Source organism: Drosophila sulfurigaster, chromosome 2R, assembly GCF_023558435.1.
Source record: "Drosophila sulfurigaster albostrigata strain 15112-1811.04 chromosome 2R, ASM2355843v2, whole genome shotgun sequence".
Lineage (NCBI taxonomy): Eukaryota > Metazoa > Arthropoda > Insecta > Diptera > Drosophilidae > Drosophila > Drosophila sulfurigaster.
Window position 1 is genome coordinate 7,561,164 of NC_084882.1, and position 18,179 is coordinate 7,579,342.

The following is an 18,179-nucleotide window of genomic DNA, read 5'->3' on the forward strand; positions in this document are numbered from 1 at the left end:
GCAATCGTAATTAATAGCATATTAAATGGACCGGTCATTAATATATCATGATTGATTTATGCGGGTAATTACAATTTAAATTAAAGTATCTGGATGCCCAACTCCGATATGCTTTTATTCCAGTGAAAAAGTGAAATTTTGGACACATATGTTAGTTAAGTATTTCAAGTATGGTAAGTACCTCGATTGATATGATATCAGTTAAAGGATGACCCCAAACAGGCAATATTATATCGTGCTGAAAATTACATAAAGACACTGGTCTATTTTGTAAAAAAGTTTAGCATTTTTTCTAAATGTGTCTCAATTAAGAAAATTTAAAACCAATGTTAATACAGTAGAGTCCTACCGGTTATTTTGACGAAAATTCGATGACTTGGTGGGTCCCCATTCAAATTAAATTGATTAAAAAAATTAATTAGTTGTATTTTGAAAGCCTATGGCAACCATAAAATAAACAAAATTATATTTTTCAACTTTTGGTTATTATTTAATTTAAAATTTGTGTATTTCATTCCATCCTTAACTACTAGCATTTCAAGGAGAAGCAAGTAATAGATTCTGAAAAGAAGAACTTTCCTCTACAGCATTCAATATTCGACTGTGCGTAAGAGAGGAAAAGCTGATTGATCCGGATCTTCAAGGATGCGACAATGATTCTGAATGGGTGGCCGTATCTTAGCTAATATTTTGGTTTATCCATCCAAAAAAGTCGAAGGAACAAGCTTATTTTTGAACAAATTTTGAAAAAAATGAATTAAAGCCAAAAATTAAGAGGAAATTGACAGAGACAAAAGAATATTTTTACAGATCGTCGAAGAGATTAAATGAACCTTTTTGGTGAGATATCGGATTATAAGAAGTTGCTTAATATAATAAAAAATAGGTAATAAACATTAATTAATAACTGATAATACATTAAATATATATATACAAATTTATATATAACAAATCAACCGAAAATTAGCATTTGAGGGCATTCAAAAAGTATGAGTAATATATGAATAAATGTTATTTAATATTCATCAATTGACTTTACTTTTTTCCGATTTACATCGTAATCAGCAAACACACTCTGCAACGATTATATTCCTGTACGAAGTGGTGAAATAGATCGTCTTTTCCTTTCTTTTTTTAACATTCACTTTTATTTTCGACATATGTATTTTTTTTTAAGGAAATGCCAAGAGATTTGAAATAATTTTAAAGCGCCAAAATTTGCAAGTCGAATAATCAGCAGATATCCATTTATATCGCACTTTTTTCGATAAATATTCCAAAATATTAGACAAAATACGGTTACATTTTCTGAATAATTGCATTGAAGCTGATGAACTTGGTCTAAATAGAGTATAAAGAGAAATATCAAGAGGGTGTTACTCAATCGTTCAATGTATGGAAATGGAGTTTTTGTAACATCGATACATCGATAACATTGAGCCTTATTTATATGTTATCTCTAGCACCTGCAATACATAGTATTTTCATTCATTCAATAGTTTCAAAAATACTATCCACACAAATACACAAATTTTATTAAAGTATGGCTTAATGCTACATTGAAATTTATCAGTAGACAATAGATAATAAACAAACCAACCAACTATGAAGCGTGCTCTGTCAGTTCCACTTTTATTGCGATGCTCAAGAGCATGGAGAATATATGCAAGAAATATGGCGGATATTCCCGAGGGCATACTTATAGGCTTTGGGAATCCACTGCTGGATATAACCAAGATTGTCAAAGATAAAATTATTCTGGAAAAGTACGGATTGTCGGAGAATGCGGCGATCATAGCAGAAGAGAAGCATTCTCAACTCTTTATAGAATTGTCAAAAATGGATGACGTAATATATTCGGCTGGTGGAGCCTGTCAGAATTCTATGCGTATCTTTCAATGGATTATTAGTAAACCGTTTCGGGCCTACTTCGTGGGAGCCATAGGAACGGATAATTTTGGAAAGACACTTGAAAAGAAGGCATCTGAAGACGGAGTTCGAACACTTTATCAGGAACGACCTGAAGCTCCGACCGGCACTTGTGCAGTCATTGTCAATGGTTCCAATCGATCTTTAGTTGCCAATTTAGGTGCATCTGCCTTGTTCTCAGAGGAGTGGATGAAAAACAATGAGAATATGTGCTATGTAAAGAGGGCGCAATATTTCTATATTACGGGTTTCTTTCTAGCGGTCAATCCACCAACTGTTCTCCAGGTTGCCAGACTCTCCTCTGAGAATAATCGCATCTTTATGTTAAATTTTAGTGCAGTTTTTGTCCCCGAAAAGATGAAAGCGCAGCTAGATGAAATTTTACCCTACACAGACATAGTTATTGGCAATAAGCAAGAGATGCTGGCCTACGCCGATACTCACAACTGGAATACCAAAGATGTATTTGAAGTTGGTAGACGTCTCCAGTCTATGCCCAAGTGTAATAAACGCTCCCGTATCGTGATGATCACGGACGCAGTGTGTCCTGTTCTCTGCTTTCAGGAGAACGATAAAGTAATCGAGTATCCGGTGCCAAAAGTGGAACAAAATCAAATTGTGGATACCAATGGATGTGGGGACGCTTTTGTTGGTGGCTTTCTTTCTCAATTGGTTCAGCAAATGCCCATCGATTCCTGTGTCCGAACTGGAATATTTGCCTCGCAACAGGTTCTACGAGTTGTGGGCATTCAAATAGAGAAACTACCGAAGTTTCAACAAAGCTTTTGTTCCACAAAATAAATTATAGTAGTAAAACTAATATTTATTTTGTAATGGAGTTCTTTAAAAAATCCCTATCAAGGTTTTTAGGTGTAAATGCGACTCTTGCTAGAAAGATTCTGTTAACATCGTTAGTTTCTTTATCCGCTACCCAAAGGGTTTTATAACTTTATGACAAATCTATGTATCAGGCAGAAGGCATACAGGCAGACAGGCATCTCCGATAGTATATATGTATGATATGTATATACTTGATCAGCGTCAACAGCCGAGACGATATAGCCGTGTAGGTCTGTCCATTTGTCTATCTGACCCTCCGTGACACCTACAGATCTCATAGATTATAAGAGTTAGAGATATAATTTTTCGACAGCACTTTTTAGGTTTGCACGCAGATCAAGTTTGTTTCACGCCCACTTCCGCCCCCCACAATTCGAAAAAATCAAACGTAATTTTTATTTTTGGCACATTCCCATTGATTAATGAAAATGTGGTTTTGATCAGTTACAAATTGTATAAGTTATTTAAGAAATTCATTTGTATGGCAAAACAGCTTACTTTCTACGGGTCTTCTTTGCTTTGGCTGACAATGTGGTATATTAAGCAATCTATGGTGTATTTTGAATCAGGTACCAAATGTAGCATTTGGTATATTTGTAGTATATTTTAAAATTAATTGACTGTCGATTTGATTAAGGTTTATTGTGCCTATCTTGAAATAAAAATAAATTTAAATTTTTAGAAGATAATTAATTCAAATACTTCGAATTCAGTTAACTACACACAAAAATCCATACCTTAGCATTAACTTTCAATAATGTTAGACATAAAGTTTACTCACTATCAAAATTAATTTTTCCATTTATTAGTTATAATGTCTTATTGAATATTTAAAATCCACTTTTGTTGTCCCGGTTCGACTAATATGATCCGCATTCCAAGACTATCACCTAACTTTTAATAGTAAAACTCATTCTGGCCAGGTTTGACAATAAACTTGTCTAAGGCAATTTGAAAGACAATTATGGATATTCCAGAAGGTATATTAATTGGCTTTGGTAATCCGCTATTGGACATATTCACGACCATCGAAGACAATGTTTTGATGGAAAAGTACGATCTGCAAGTAAATGCCGCAATAATTGCCGAGGAGAGACACTTGGCCCTATTTGAAGAGTTGATCTATATGGAAAATGTGACTTTCTCTGCCGGCGGTGCCTGCCAAAACTCAATGCGAATTTTTGAATGGATTGTTGGCAAGCCATATTGTGCATACTTCGTTGGGTCTGTCGGCAGGGATAAGTTTGCGGAAGTCATTGGAAAAAGAGCGAATGCCGACGGAGTACAAACGATGTACCAGCAAATAGACGATGCTCCGACGGGCACCTGTGCAGTCATCCTAAGTGGACGCAATCGTTCGTTGGTGGCAAATTTGGGTGCCGCAGCTCTGTTCTCAGAGGATTGGCTTCTTGATGAGGCCAATCTGTGTGTTCTGGAGCGTGCACAATTTGTTTACGCTACCGGCTTTTTCATAGCTGTCAATGCGGAGACTGTCCTCGAAGTTGCTAGATTGACCTCTGAAAATAATCGGACCTTTATACTCAACTTAAGCGCAGTCTTCGTTGTCCAAATACATAAGAATAAGATTGATGAAATTATACCCTATTCGGATGTGATAATTCTTAATAAGAATGAAGCTTTGGCCTTTGCGGAAACTCACGACTGGGAAACCGAGGATGTGTTTGAGATAGGCAGACGGATGCAGTCGCTGCCCAAGGAGAACGTAAGATCACGCATTGTGATGATTAGTACTGAAGGCTGTCCTGTTCTGTGCTTTCAAGATAATGATCACATTCTGGAATATCCTGTGCCTCAGACCGATAAGAGTAAAATTGTTGACACCAATGGCTGTGCTGATGCTTTTGTTGGCGGTTTCCTTTCGCAATTCGTCCAACGCATGCCCCTCGACTACTGCATTCGCACTGGAATTTTTGCCTCTCAACAGGTGATGCGCGTTGTTGGTGTACAAATCAATCAGCTACCCAAATTCAATGAGTGTTGTATCTAAAGACAATTGGAAAATAAATTATTAACGAAAATACAAAAGCATCTTTATTTGTATTAACATTGTCATTGGCGGGAGGATAATCTACTACTAAGCCTTAAATAGCTTTATAATTATTTAGTCATGATTACTCTTGAGATGTAGAAGACATTCCCTCACAAGGTAGTTTCCGGAGATTCAAAATTGTGAAATATTGTACATACCTATCAGTTAAAATGATCTAAATATTTAGAGATAGCTCGACAACTACTCAAAAACTATTTTTAAGAAACTTAAGATGCTAATAACCGATGACAAGTTTTCCACAATTCTGCAAACATCAACAAACAACGAAGACTTTCAAAGCAAGCTTATCAATTATTATTATCTTATCAAAGTTAATAATCATAAGGACAAATAATCATCTCAATAAAATAGTTAATAATATGGCTGTTGAGTACTTTAATTCTCTGACTTCATTGCTTATGTCATTGGCAATTGTATTGGGAGTGAAGCGAAAACTGTCAAGAGCGAGAGCAAGAGGATGTGCAATCGGTTGGTGGGTTGTATTGGACGCGGGACGCGGTTGTGAATGTGGGCTTGTTTGGTCCACTGAGCTGAAAAGAGCAAACAGAAGTGAAGTAAAAATATGCGTTGCATACTTTGCAGCGCCAATGTAAATTTCCACCCTCACTCCGCGGTGCTGAGCTTTTGTCTTTTTTCCAGCCATGAAGTGCAGACTGTTGACTTTGGCGACGACAAAATATTGCATCCATTTTCAGAGGCGTTGAGAGAGAAAGGACGAACGAGAGGGAGAGAGAGAGAGATAGAGAGAATAAAAGAGAGTGAGGAAAAGTACGTGCCTCCGCAGCTGCCCTTGTGGCTGTCGCCCACTGATTAAAACGATGCGTTCTGCGTTCTCGTGACAGCGATTTTTTCTCGTTAAATCCTTAAACGTCGCTTCGTTTATCGTACTCTTTGTTTTTCAACATTTGCCAGCCTGTTTATACACCATATTTTCCCCCTCTCGCTCTCTTTATCACTCTTTGGCTTGCTTTTTCCACTTTGATTTCTTGCCTTAGCCTCCTCCGATGCAGTCCTGAACGCTCCCGGCTATAATTTATGCATATATCCATTGTGATTTATGGCATCATGCGCGCAATGCCACTCCCAGCGTTGTGTACTGAATGGCTTAGCATTTCTTGCTGCATCTTTCGACTTGGCAGGACACACAATTAGCTGGGAAAAATGAGCAGTCACACAATGAAATGACTAAGCCACAATCAAACAGTGCAGTGGAAAGTCATAGTTCATACTTGGCTCATCCTCCAAGGAACTCGGATTTCTTAATGCGCATACCATCTAATTTAATGCAATTTCCCAACAAGCACACATGCGTACATCTATGTATGTATATATACTCTGTGTACTCGTACTCAATGCACCAAAAGTTTTGTGGCAAACAAATTCATACAAAACTTTTATTTCAACCAAGTGGCTGCAAAGTTTTCAGATTTGTCAAACGCACTTCGTATGGTTATCTATCGAAATCCAACAAGTGGCATGGAGTTATTGGCGGCATAAATTTGTCGAGGAAGAGATTTATTGAAGTTATCATCAAAGGAATGAAACAGCATTTTATAGCGAAGATATATTTCCAATATAACTAATATAACTAATGTACTGTATATCATGTTACTCAATTATCCGATTTCCAAATAATACAAAATATATAATTTCTTAATATACTGCCAATAATTGTATTTATGTTATTTTTTATGTTTAAAGATTATTTTTCTACATTTATTGTTTCGCAAGAAATTCTCGGAAGATTCAGGACTTATTATTAAATTCTTTATTAAAATTCACAGTCACCTGTGACAGCAATGTCTTATGTGTTTAAGTTGAAATTCCAAATATCCTTAGGGGTATTCTCAAAAATTTTTTTTACATTGACCGGATATCTGGCATTTTCGCTTGAAGTGAAGCACTTGAATGCAATTAATGAAAACAATTTTCAAAGTTGTACTTAGGTACGACGGGGAAAAATGTCCTGGGGCTTAGTTTTTGCCATTAAGTGAAGCTAATTCGATTAAGTCCATCGACAAAGCTGAATGGTAAGCAAAGGCAGGCCGAGGGCAAGTCAAACGCATTGGCAACTGGAAAAATTAGCGTGGCCTAACTGGCAATAATAAGTGCATAAGAACAAAGAAAATAAAGCAAAATCAAAAGTAAATTGGATGTAAAAATGAAAAAAAAAGAAGCGAAGTTATTCAAAAACGAGGCCAACAGACAGTTGCGCAGAATTGTGCTCATAAAAATTACTCATACGCACTGTAGCCCATCAGCGACTTTGACTTTGACAACGACAAGTTTGAAATGCTGCTTGTAACTTTGTTACACCAACAACCACAACAAAAACAAAGATACTACTAACAACAACATGAACATCAACAACACACAACTGCAAATGTTGAAAGTTAGGTGTGTGTGTATGTGTTTCTGCAAGAAATGGCAAAAGTTTTATACTTACTTTGTAAGCAGCTCTGGCAGGCAATGGCAATGCGGAGGCATCTCCTTGTGCCCCCGTTGCCTCATTTGGCATCTGATGTCGCCTGCCATTAACCCAAGCAGCTCGGCATCCCGGCAGCCAGCCAAGCAGTCGCTTATTCAGTTGCTTATTCACTCAAGTCCTCCCTTTTCGGGCTGTTCCCTTTCGCTGTCCCTGTCCCGTATCCCGTGGTCCAGGCAGCCGCAAACCCACAGACACTTTTTGTCCTTGGCTTCTGCTTATGTCTCAACATTATGCTGTTGTTGTCTTTGTTGTTGCGTGTCTGAAGTGCTGATTGTCTGAGACATTGCTGGAGGCTAACATTGAATCAGCACATCGATTCAGACTGTCTGCGTGTATGTGTATGTGGATTATTTGAAATTATCGAAGATTTCCGGCATAATGGCAAATCGTGTATCCATTGTTTTTTCATTGCTCTGAAATTTGTTAGTGACTTGACACTGATGACACCGAGGATTCGTAAATATATCCTTGAATGTCGCGACACTCAAAAGAATCTTCCACTTGTCCGCACTATAAAAGTCGATTTTCTGTGCTCAAAAGTGATATTGATATTATACACTTAAGCTGTTCAATTTGATTGCTAAACTTACATTGTTCCAATAAATGTGGAACAAGCGACATCACTTCATTTAATAGCTAAAGGGCATATAAAAGTTATATCTGAAATATTTATTGCTTAATCACGGTGCAAAATAGAAATTCAAAGTGATTAACGCGTCAATATAAAACCGTTTTAAAAAGTCAATGAAACGAATATGAATTTTACATGATTATTCGTTTAATTAAATATTTTTATAATATATTTCATATTTCCTCTTCATATTTAAAGTTCAGTTTAGTGAAACTTAATCCTTGAATGACAATATTCATGCTAGTCACATCGAATCTATTCAGAAACAGCTTTTTTCTGTATTTATATGAAGTTCTGTCAAAGAAAAAGTTTTTCATAAGCAATGTACTACGATAATTTGCAAAAGTATAATATTTTCTTGGATATCGTTTGCATTTTCTTCTTGTCAACTCCAATAAAAAGTAAAGAAAACTTACAGCAATAAAAATAAGAAAATGTTATGCTACGGTAAGTGCGATTTTTTGACAACTTCTTGCAACTCTATTTTGTTTATATTCTGCTGTCAAGAGGGAGAGAAAACAAGACTTGAAATTGTGTGCCACCCAAAATAGGACGACGATTGACACAAAGCAGAAAATACGAAATACAAGTTTTATTTCCGTCTAAAGAAATGAATCGATGAATGCCCCAAGAAAATGTCGAATGATTTGAAATGTTTTTTCTATTCAACATTAAAGATTTATATATATATTCTAATACTTGTATAAACGAAATATTGACAGAATTGAAACAAACTCGATACAATCGTATGTCGATTTAGCATTTTAGATTTGCAGATTTGCAAAGCTTTACTTCTTTCTTTTGACTCAGTTCAGTTCAGCTTTCATGTTGTTATTGAGCCACTTGACGCTAATGGACTTTAAAGTGTGTTCTCAAGCGTTTTAGCCAAATTTTGTTGCTGAGACAGTTTTATAAGTTTAAAGTGCTCAACATATTGTTATCACATATTGCACACACGCCCCTTAAGCAGACAGCTGTCAAACTCTCCTGATAGTCAAACAGCCAAAAGGCAAAGCAATTTTCCGAAATTATTTACTCGACAGACACATAATAAACTGTCCAAACAAAGTCACTTTTTGCGTACAACACACAAACTCTTCTCGGATATGGTCCACTGGCGCATTGTTTTTCTAATTTCGCAAATTGCTTTCATTGCTGCATCCAAAGACTCAAATGTCTCACCCAGAAAGTATTTCTGTCTGTGTGTGTACGTGTGTGTGTGTGTGAGTGATAATTAGGAGTATCAGCAGCACTTAAAATTGATGCCGATTATAACACCAAAGTTTCTCTGTGTCCTGTGGCCAGCACTCTAGCCCACTCAATGTTCAACTCTCAAGACAGTCGTTTGCCATGTTTTATTTTGGCTTTCTGTAATTCTGGCTGCTGTCGATTGGATTGAGTTGGTCAAATTAAGTGTGCTCAAATTTTTCTCTTTTGTTTCGAGCAAATCTGGGTGCGAAACTCGCAAAGAAATGAGTTAGGCTACTTAAACAGTTGAATTTAATAGCTGAAAGCAACAATCATATTATCCAACTAGCAATCTGAACAAAGTTAAGCATTAATTACCCTTTTATCGCAAAGTTTAGATTAATCAGTTATCGCATAGTATGATAGATTAAGCTGTCAATCTATTCTTTTAAATTATTATATGAGTGTAATTGTAGTCATGAAAATAAAATAACTCTTATGATTCACCTTAGCTGAAGGAAGTTTTTTGCATAGTGGGAAGCAAATGGTAGAACTTGTTGGTTGCTATTGGCTTAAAGGCCCCCTAAAAACATTCTGTTTATTTCATATTGTTACCAAACACATTTACAAACTTAACAAGTAAGAAAGCTACAATCGATTATGCTCGACAGTGAGATTTGAATTAAAGAAAAACAATGCGGGACTATTCTTAAAATATATCAAATATATCAAATATACTGCAAAAATACTACAAAATATACCTTCGGTCGTATTTGGTATATCGATGAAGTCCTGCATTCGAAATATATATATATTGGATTGTCAGTCAAAGCAGCTAAGGCCCGAAAACATTTTTATCTGATGTCAATCCAATTTTCAAGAATTGTAAATACTATAGTTATTATTGTTTACACCAAACGACTCTAGCTTAAAATGTATGCTTTTTACTCAACTTTTGTCAATTTATGAGGACGGAAGTGAGCGCAAAACAAACTTGATCTGCATGCAAACATAACAAGTGCTATCGAAAAAAAAGTGTTGCGATATATCTTATAGTCTCTGACATCTATAGTAAATTCACACAGACAGACAAACAGACGGACATGGCTTTATCATCTCGGCTCTTGACTCTGATTAAGAATATGTGTACAAAGAATCGAGAAATACTTCGCGTAAAAATGAAAAGTAAACAAAAACAAGTAAGAAAGCTACATGCGAGTGTGCTCGACTGTGAGATACCCGCTACCCATTGTAAATAAAACCAAAATATCGCGGTATTATTCTCAAAATATACCAAAAATACTACAGAAATACTAAACATATTACAAATGGTATATTAGTTATATAGATTTACTACCACACTCAAAATATACCCTAGAGTGCACAATACACCAGATTGTCAGCCAAAGCAACTGAGACCCCTTATAAGTAGGCGTTTTTGTCCATACAAAAGTATTTCATTAATAACTTCGACAATTTGTATCTGATCGCAACCAAACAGACAAACGAACATGGCTAGATAGTCTTGTTGACGCTGATCAAGAATATGTATAAACTTTATAAGGTCGGAGATGCCTTCTTATACCTGATACATACATTTCCTGCCGGCTTAAAGTTATAATACCCTTCTACCCTATGAGTAGCGGGTATAAAAACAAAATGGTCTACTCTTTTATTTGTTTTTTATCTTTTCTTGAATCATTAATTACAATACCTTTATACCAAATTTCATATTGGGTCCATTAGTATTTATTTTGAATCCTGATGTATTCGATGTCACATATGAATATTTAATATCGTAACAAAAATGCATATAAGTACATAATAATATATTCGGTATGGATTTATATTTACGCCACATTATATGGAATATTACGTTCGTTAGCGACCTTTTAAGGCGGCCATAAGTAAACGTGCACTCACTTTTGCAACCCACAGTACATTCGCTCTATTAAATGATTCAAATTAAAATCCATGTAAAATCATAGACATGTTGTCCCAGCTGTGCTTTGCTATGATTCATTTTAAGGACTCTTCACAACGAAAACAAAAAACAATTAATATGAGTTCTCAAGCCATAGCCCATTTAAAGTCCATCAAGATTACGAGTCCACAGTCTGAGTATGGTTCCAGTTGTAAGTATCAAAAATACATTTGCGCACATTACGAAAATTGTGGATGATGAGGAAGAAAATCGTTTGGCAGGAGAACAAAAAAAATGAAATAAAACAAAATGAAATAAAAAAAAGTAAAGAAAACGCAGGCCAAGCAAAGGAAAGAGAACAGCAGCAAATGCGCATTTCGCAAAAATGAGCTGCGTTTTGGAAATTAACTTTCAACAACATGTGTTGAAATGCATTTATCTTCCGGACTTTCATAACGACTTCCCTCTGGATGGCGAAATACTGAAACTTCGCTTAACAACTGCACAAAAAGGTGGAAATTAATTCTAAAGTGGAGTGGGCAACGAATTACAACTAGGAAAACCTGCCAAATAGTGCCAAATGAGAGCAGCGACCGCCAGTAGAAAATTAAAAACGAAATGGGCACAAAGATATGCACCGAAACGGCGTCTAGGAATGTGGAGGACTCCACTGATGGAGAGTGAAGTGGAATGGAGTGCAGTGGAGTGCAATGGAGAGTCTCCTCTCCCATAGTCCTGAATTTATACTCGCAGCAAGTGCCTGGAGAAGCTTGCATTATGATTGCATCATTTGGGGCTAATTTGCATTTAAATACTTGGTTCTGTTATTGTTCGTGTGCAGCACGGAAACTTTGCCGCTACTGCGAGAGAGTCAGAGAGTCGGGGGGGAAGGGATGGCTTGCCACGCCTTCGGCTACGACTTGCGCAGAAGTTATGCCAAGTCAAGGATATCACGAGATTGTCGTACAGTTGCAGGACAATTTCAACTTCAGTTAATGCGTTTGAATAATGAATGCAGCCGCCCGTCGTGTGCACCTTGCGGAGGCCACACAGCATTCTGTCCCGATCTCAACCCACGGCAGATAACAATGTACAAACTGGCGCCGTCACGCGGTCATTATTTAGGAGCGTCCGGAACAGACCTTGAGAAGGCTACTGGGCCCTCTTTGGAACCGCCGTGGCGGCCATCTGCCTGTAAAAAAGCGTTAAGATTTATTGAATGCCAGATGAATCATTTTTTTTTTGCTTTTTATCCTCCAAACTCTATGTGCCCTCCATTCATTCTCAGTTCACTGGGAAACTCTTTAGCGGTGTTGAAATCTCCGCAGTACTGAGGCACTGGACTTCGATGTGCTCCCGGCATCCCCAGACTGTTTCCCCACGAACATTGCACTTTTAATAACTTGCATAAAAGTTTTATGTCTCCCGTTGCATGTTCGAAAAAGTTTGCGTGTGTTTGGCACTTGAAAAAGTTTGCAGCGCCCGCGAGTTGCCCGGCAGGAAAAAAAGGTAGAGGGAGGAGGGGTTAAATCCGAGCTATGCAAAACAAAATCGCTGGAAAATAATCGCATCAAGTATTTAAACTGACATTAAAAATATTGAAAAACTCGATAAATACTTGTTAAGTTTTCGCTTCTGGCAATGCTGCTGCTGCTGCTGTTACTGCTGTTGATGCTGATTATCCGCGACGGTTGAGCAACTTCCAAAAAAAAGGTGTTCAGAAAAATCGCTCCTTAGCCGCCGTTTAACGCTACGTATACGTGATGTTGCTATTTTTTAAGTACATCCAAATTGTTTTTAACTTTCAATTGGCTCTCGGCACGAATACTACTCGACAGTAGGTACATTTTTAATGCATTTCGATAGACAACTTGGAAAGTAGTTCTGGGAGTGTTTCATATAAAAAGTAAACTTGAAGTTCATGCTTTTAACTAATAATATTCACAATGAATGAAATTGGTTTATTGGCGTAATACCTAGAGAATGCATCATTTGGGTGGCAGTTCACTTATCTAGTTATCAATCAATCGTCTACCGCACTTTTGATTGCATTTCAATGCTCGCTGTCAGGTGGAAGCACTTAAGTGACGCTTAGAACTGCATCCAGAACTGTCGTCGTGGCATTTGCATTTATCGATATCACACAATTTCATTACACTAATTAAATTCACTTTGCAATTACTTTCGCTGGCAACGAGGTGAAGTCATCACCACATTTGTCAATTTGTGTAAGCCATTCATCCCCTCAAGCGTTGCTCGGTCTGACAACATTCGCATGCAACAGGCGAAATTGATATGCCAAAATGCTGCAAATGGCTCTTATACTCTGTCAGCGACTCTGACAGAGTTAATGGAAAGTTCTGTGTGCAGCAGGTGCCAACATTAGCAAGATATTCCCCTACAGCCAATTGATTTGCCAATTTACCAAACAAACATTCGCCTCACTGCCTCACGCAATTACACATCAATTGAGACGAACAATGGGAAACAGAGCAACTGAAAGTAGCAGACAGAGAGATATATAGAGAGAGAGAGACGGAGACTGGAGGACAGACAGCTGCCAGAAGCAGGACACAAATGTTGCCAATAAAACATTTTATCGAGCAGCTTAATTATGCTTAAACATCAGCATGGAACAAAGAGATAATTTGCTCTATATTTTACATTACCTGAAGCTGTAAACAAGATTTTAATTGAATCACGCTGTAAAACTATATTTTCTCAAGCTAAGATAAGGAATACAATGTATGTTTATCATCAACAAACTGACATAGGAAAACGTAAGTTATCATTGAGTAATATTCATTACATACATGTATAGTTTAGTATGTCTGACAAGACTGTCTCAACTCTTATCGAACTAAGTAATTGAATTCAGTTTGTTCTTCTCAAACAAACTCAACATTTTCTTCCAGAACTTCACCTGCAGCTTCGAGAGCCTTCTTAGCTCAGTGGCAGAGCGCTGGTCTTGTAAACCAGAGGCCGTGAGTTCAATCCTCACAGGAGGCAATTAGAGGAGAACATACTTTTTTATTTGATAAGCATTCAATGAATACGAAATAGAGAATAGAGCCCAAGATATGTTATGTGTGGATCATTTAGCCAAGTCTGCAATAAGCTAATACTTGACTTGGTTGGTGATGCACATTCCACAACCCAACTTAAGAGGGGGAAGAAGGGAATGCCTTTGGTAAGAACACGACAAGTCAATTGGCAGACAGTGCAACAATTTGCTGTCGTAATGGTAGCTGGAAATGCGCTTAGGGCCAAGCATTGAGTGCATGCAATAATTTGTGATGCCGAATTCCATTGACATTCGCTTGGGCTGGGCTTGGGCTTGGTTCGATGACTGCACCGCTCTGTAGGAAGCATGCACTGCCCGGGGGCAGACAAGCATCCGGCGTATCCTTTGCTACAGTCACACACACACACACACACATACACAGACATAAGCCTCTCCCTTACTTCTGATTCTGTGTCGGGCAAAAGTCGAGTCCTCCTTCCGTATCGTTCATATTCACAGTTCATAAAATTGAACAAAGGGGCGGAGGAGAAAGGGAGGAGTATATATAGTATGTTGGGCTCAGCAAATCGAAATAAAAATTTATGTGCACATGTTTGAATTTATTGCCCCCCTCATTGGCTTGGCATAGGGACACAGGGATATGCTCAAATTCCTTTCCTCTCCGATTCGCTCCCTTCGAAACAGATAGAGATTCAAAGGCACTTGAGTGCTGCGTTTGCGTGTGTAAATGTTATTCAATCAAATGTGAAATCATATGAACGATTGCGTTCCACTCATAAACATTTTATTTACCTTTAATATCGTGAGAAGCGCCTTTTGTGACGCCCCGTGATTTAATGTGATTTTCCCCGTGTAGGTGTGTGTGTGTGTGTGTCCACACACCCCATTGAGACATCCGACAGCTTTTAACATGTGTCTGAATTATAGGTCGGCATTGCGCGCTTTTCCCCAATTGTTGAATTGAACGCGTACGATTTTTATGACTAAATAAAATGTTTTTATACCCATCGTTTTCACTGCTCTCCCGAAGGCACTTTTTGCTTATATTATAGGATACCCGTAGAGCTGTGAAGCTTCCCTATTTTGACACTTCTTTGGTTTATTGACCCAAAATGCCAATTTATGTTTACCCAACGACGAATTGTATTGCTACAGATCTGCACATATGAACTTGAAAGTGCTTGCTCATAAATAAACTCTCACAGCTATCGAGTATTGGAATATGATTTATGTGATTATATATATATACCAATAAAGAATGTTCCGCGTTAATCAAAAGTGAGCTTCCTCAAATACAAATACAATTTTATTATTTATACTCACGTCAAGGACAATCAATAAATGAATAAATGTTGTCAAACTTTGATAATAGATTTCGAAAATTCACTTATTTTCGAAAGGTAAAATTTATTGATATTTTAAACAATTTAATCAAGTTGATTTAATTGTTATTAAACTTCCTCAATTTATTCACAGTTGACATTCGTTCGATCTTTATTAAAGCTTTTTTTACATAAATTCTTAACATAAATGTTTTTTTAAAGGTAAAAAAACGAGTTGGATTAAACGTTGAAATATTTATTAGAAATGTTGACTGATTATCTGAATATTTAGATTTAAATACCCCTCAGTCCAAAGTTAAGATTAGTTACATTGCAATATCCAATTACTTGGCTTATCCGATTCAGTGCTAAGCTCGTGAATGCAACAAAGAGTTTGCTGCATTTTCAGCCAGACTAAGTAAAAGAAAAACGCAGTAACATATTGTCAGAATTTCCATTACAGCCCGGAGTCCTTTGGAATAATCTACCAATGCAATTGAATAGCTTTGGTTTCGGTTTCCTTTTTTACTCACTCTTTCAATGCCATTGATATTTTTTCTTTTTCGTGTTTTCGTTTTTTTTTTTTCATTTTGATTTTGCGGCTGACGAAAAAGTTGTTGAAGCGAACCTTTATTTAAATACCCCAGCCAAAAGTTTTCTCAAGATATTTGCAAACATCTGTTTCCTCGTTGCCTGCTTGCAAAAGTAGCCCGCTTACCTTCTTTCTGCCACTGCCACAGTCAAGTTGCAGCTCAGAAAACGTGAAGCAAACGCAAGTGATGAGCTTGCAATGCGGTTTTCAGCGATGTAACCCATTTTCAATACTCAACTTTGAATTTGGCGACTTTATTGGCTATGAATACGGTACACTTTGCAGGTAAATTGATCTAATATATGGTGGATTCTCCGGCGAAAATGTCGCGTGCAACACTACTTAAAATGGAAAAAAACATATACCAAAACATTTATTATTTTTCAATTAAGATGTATCTTATAGCTTTTGATTGTTACTTTAAATTGATTTTTGACGAAATTGGATAAATAAGGATAAATAAAAAAGATCAATATAATATAATGCTATTCGAAAGCTATACGAATAACCTTTAGTTATTTTTAAAAATGTTTTTTTCATTGTAGCGCGACACTTTTCGCCAGGGAATTACTTTTTTGTACTGCTATTATTATAGAGCAAGATACATAATTGTCTTATGTTAAGCTCTCTTTTTTTAATCTATTGCAGTGTATTAGCTTATTCGACTAGTTTATGCAACTTCAATCATTTTCTAATGGCATGAATATTACATTTTCTATTTAGTTGGGTGCCTGTTGTTACTGACCGTTGTTCGATTCGGGGCTTCCTTTTAACAATTTTCTTTCTCGTTTTATTTCTTTTGAGGCAGTAACGTGTAGCTGCAGTGATTTTGTCGCAGTGTACTCGGCTTCCTTTTGAGTCTGTCAGTTGCTCTTATAATAGCTAACTAGCCTTAGCTACTATGTATTTTGGTGTGCTTAGGTTTTGAACGCAGCTCTTTCTGTCTGTCTGTCCATCAGTCCGGCTTGCTATCCGTCTGTCTGTCGTTGTGATTGTCTGTTTGTCCGTTTGTCTGTCTGTCTGTCTGTCCAAATGCAAGTTATTCGCATTCTTGTCCGCTGCTTTCAGATGTCCCACCTTTATAGCTGGTGTGTTATTATGGTGCCAGCTTTTAGCTTTCGTTTTTCCTTTTTTTGGGTTTTCTTTTTAACTTTTACTGTAGCTGCACACAAGTTTTTCATTTGTAATTCAAGATGTCAGTCAACTGGGAGAACCAAAACTTAATTAAAGTTCCGCTCTTTTCCTGTGCCCAGTGCTGCACTCACTCAGCTCAGCTCAGCTCGACTCGACTCAACGCAACTCAGTTCGCAGTTCAGTTCAGCTCGAAACTACGCCCTCAGTTCATTCCTTTTCTCCTTTTCTCAGTGTCTATCTGTCTGTCTTTGCTCTTTATGTTTGTATGTGTGCATTAAAGTTGGAGGAGTGAGATTGGTCTTGATGGCGTTTATCTTTTGGCTGCAAGTATTGCTGCACCTGCTGCAAATGGTCGAGGAATGCGACTTTGTAGCCCAGTTGCCATTCGCTTTAGATGCCCTTTTATTCTTTCCCTTTTTCCTTATCCCCCTTACCTCCACATGTTGCATGTGTGTAATTTTATGAGCTTATTTTATACTTTTCCCTTCTAATTTGTTTTTATGTTCATTGCTTATGTGCTATGAACAGATTTCAACTTGTTGAATTAACAAACTACGATTCAAGTCCAGTCTCTAGTCTCTAGTCTGCAGTCTCAAATCTCGAGTCGAGCACTCAACTCACCTGGGCTAAGAGAAATAAAATTCTCTTTTGGTCAGGACATTGAGTGTACTTGAGGTAAATACACCAGCCATTAGATGGCACAATTTTCTCTACATTCTTCATATCGGTTTCACTTAGAGTTGACCGAATAAAATATCACATTTAATTAGCTGAGCTGACCCTCAAAGCTGACAGGACTGAGAAAGGCCACAGAGTGGTCAGCAGCTGTGCCCCCATTCATTAGGTATGCATTAAGTTTACTATCCTCATTCAGATACCAGTGCACAGGCGTCAAAGCCAGAGAAGCTTGATAACTTGATAACTCATCTAATTAGCATATGAAGAAAATCAGAATGCGTACTCCACACATATCATCTGTCCCTTTCAAAATACATAATTCGTTGAAACTCATGCACGTGGAAAATTTATAAAACT

General features: G+C 37.2%; 2 protein-coding genes and 1 non-coding gene across 3 annotated transcripts; all 3 read left to right on the forward strand.

The window, feature by feature from the left end:
• Positions 1-1,463: 1,463 nt before the first annotated feature.
• Positions 1,464-2,756, forward strand: LOC133837974 (adenosine kinase-like). Its single transcript, XM_062268890.1, has one exon. It carries the CDS (start codon positions 1,606-1,608, stop codon positions 2,728-2,730), a length of 1,125 nt encoding a protein of 374 aa, XP_062124874.1. The 5' UTR covers positions 1,464-1,605; the 3' UTR covers positions 2,731-2,756.
• Positions 2,757-3,492: 736 nt separating this feature from the next.
• Positions 3,493-4,815, forward strand: LOC133837758 (adenosine kinase-like). Its single transcript, XM_062268615.1, has one exon. The coding sequence runs from the start codon at positions 3,734-3,736 to the stop codon at positions 4,775-4,777; it is 1,044 nt and encodes a 347-aa protein (XP_062124599.1). The 5' UTR covers positions 3,493-3,733; the 3' UTR covers positions 4,778-4,815.
• A 9,193-nt stretch (positions 4,816-14,008) lies between these two features.
• Trnat-ugu (transfer RNA threonine (anticodon UGU)) lies at positions 14,009-14,080 on the forward strand. Its single transcript has one exon. It is a non-coding gene; the product is annotated as a tRNA-Thr (tRNA).
• The last annotated feature ends 4,099 nt before the right edge of the window (positions 14,081-18,179 follow it).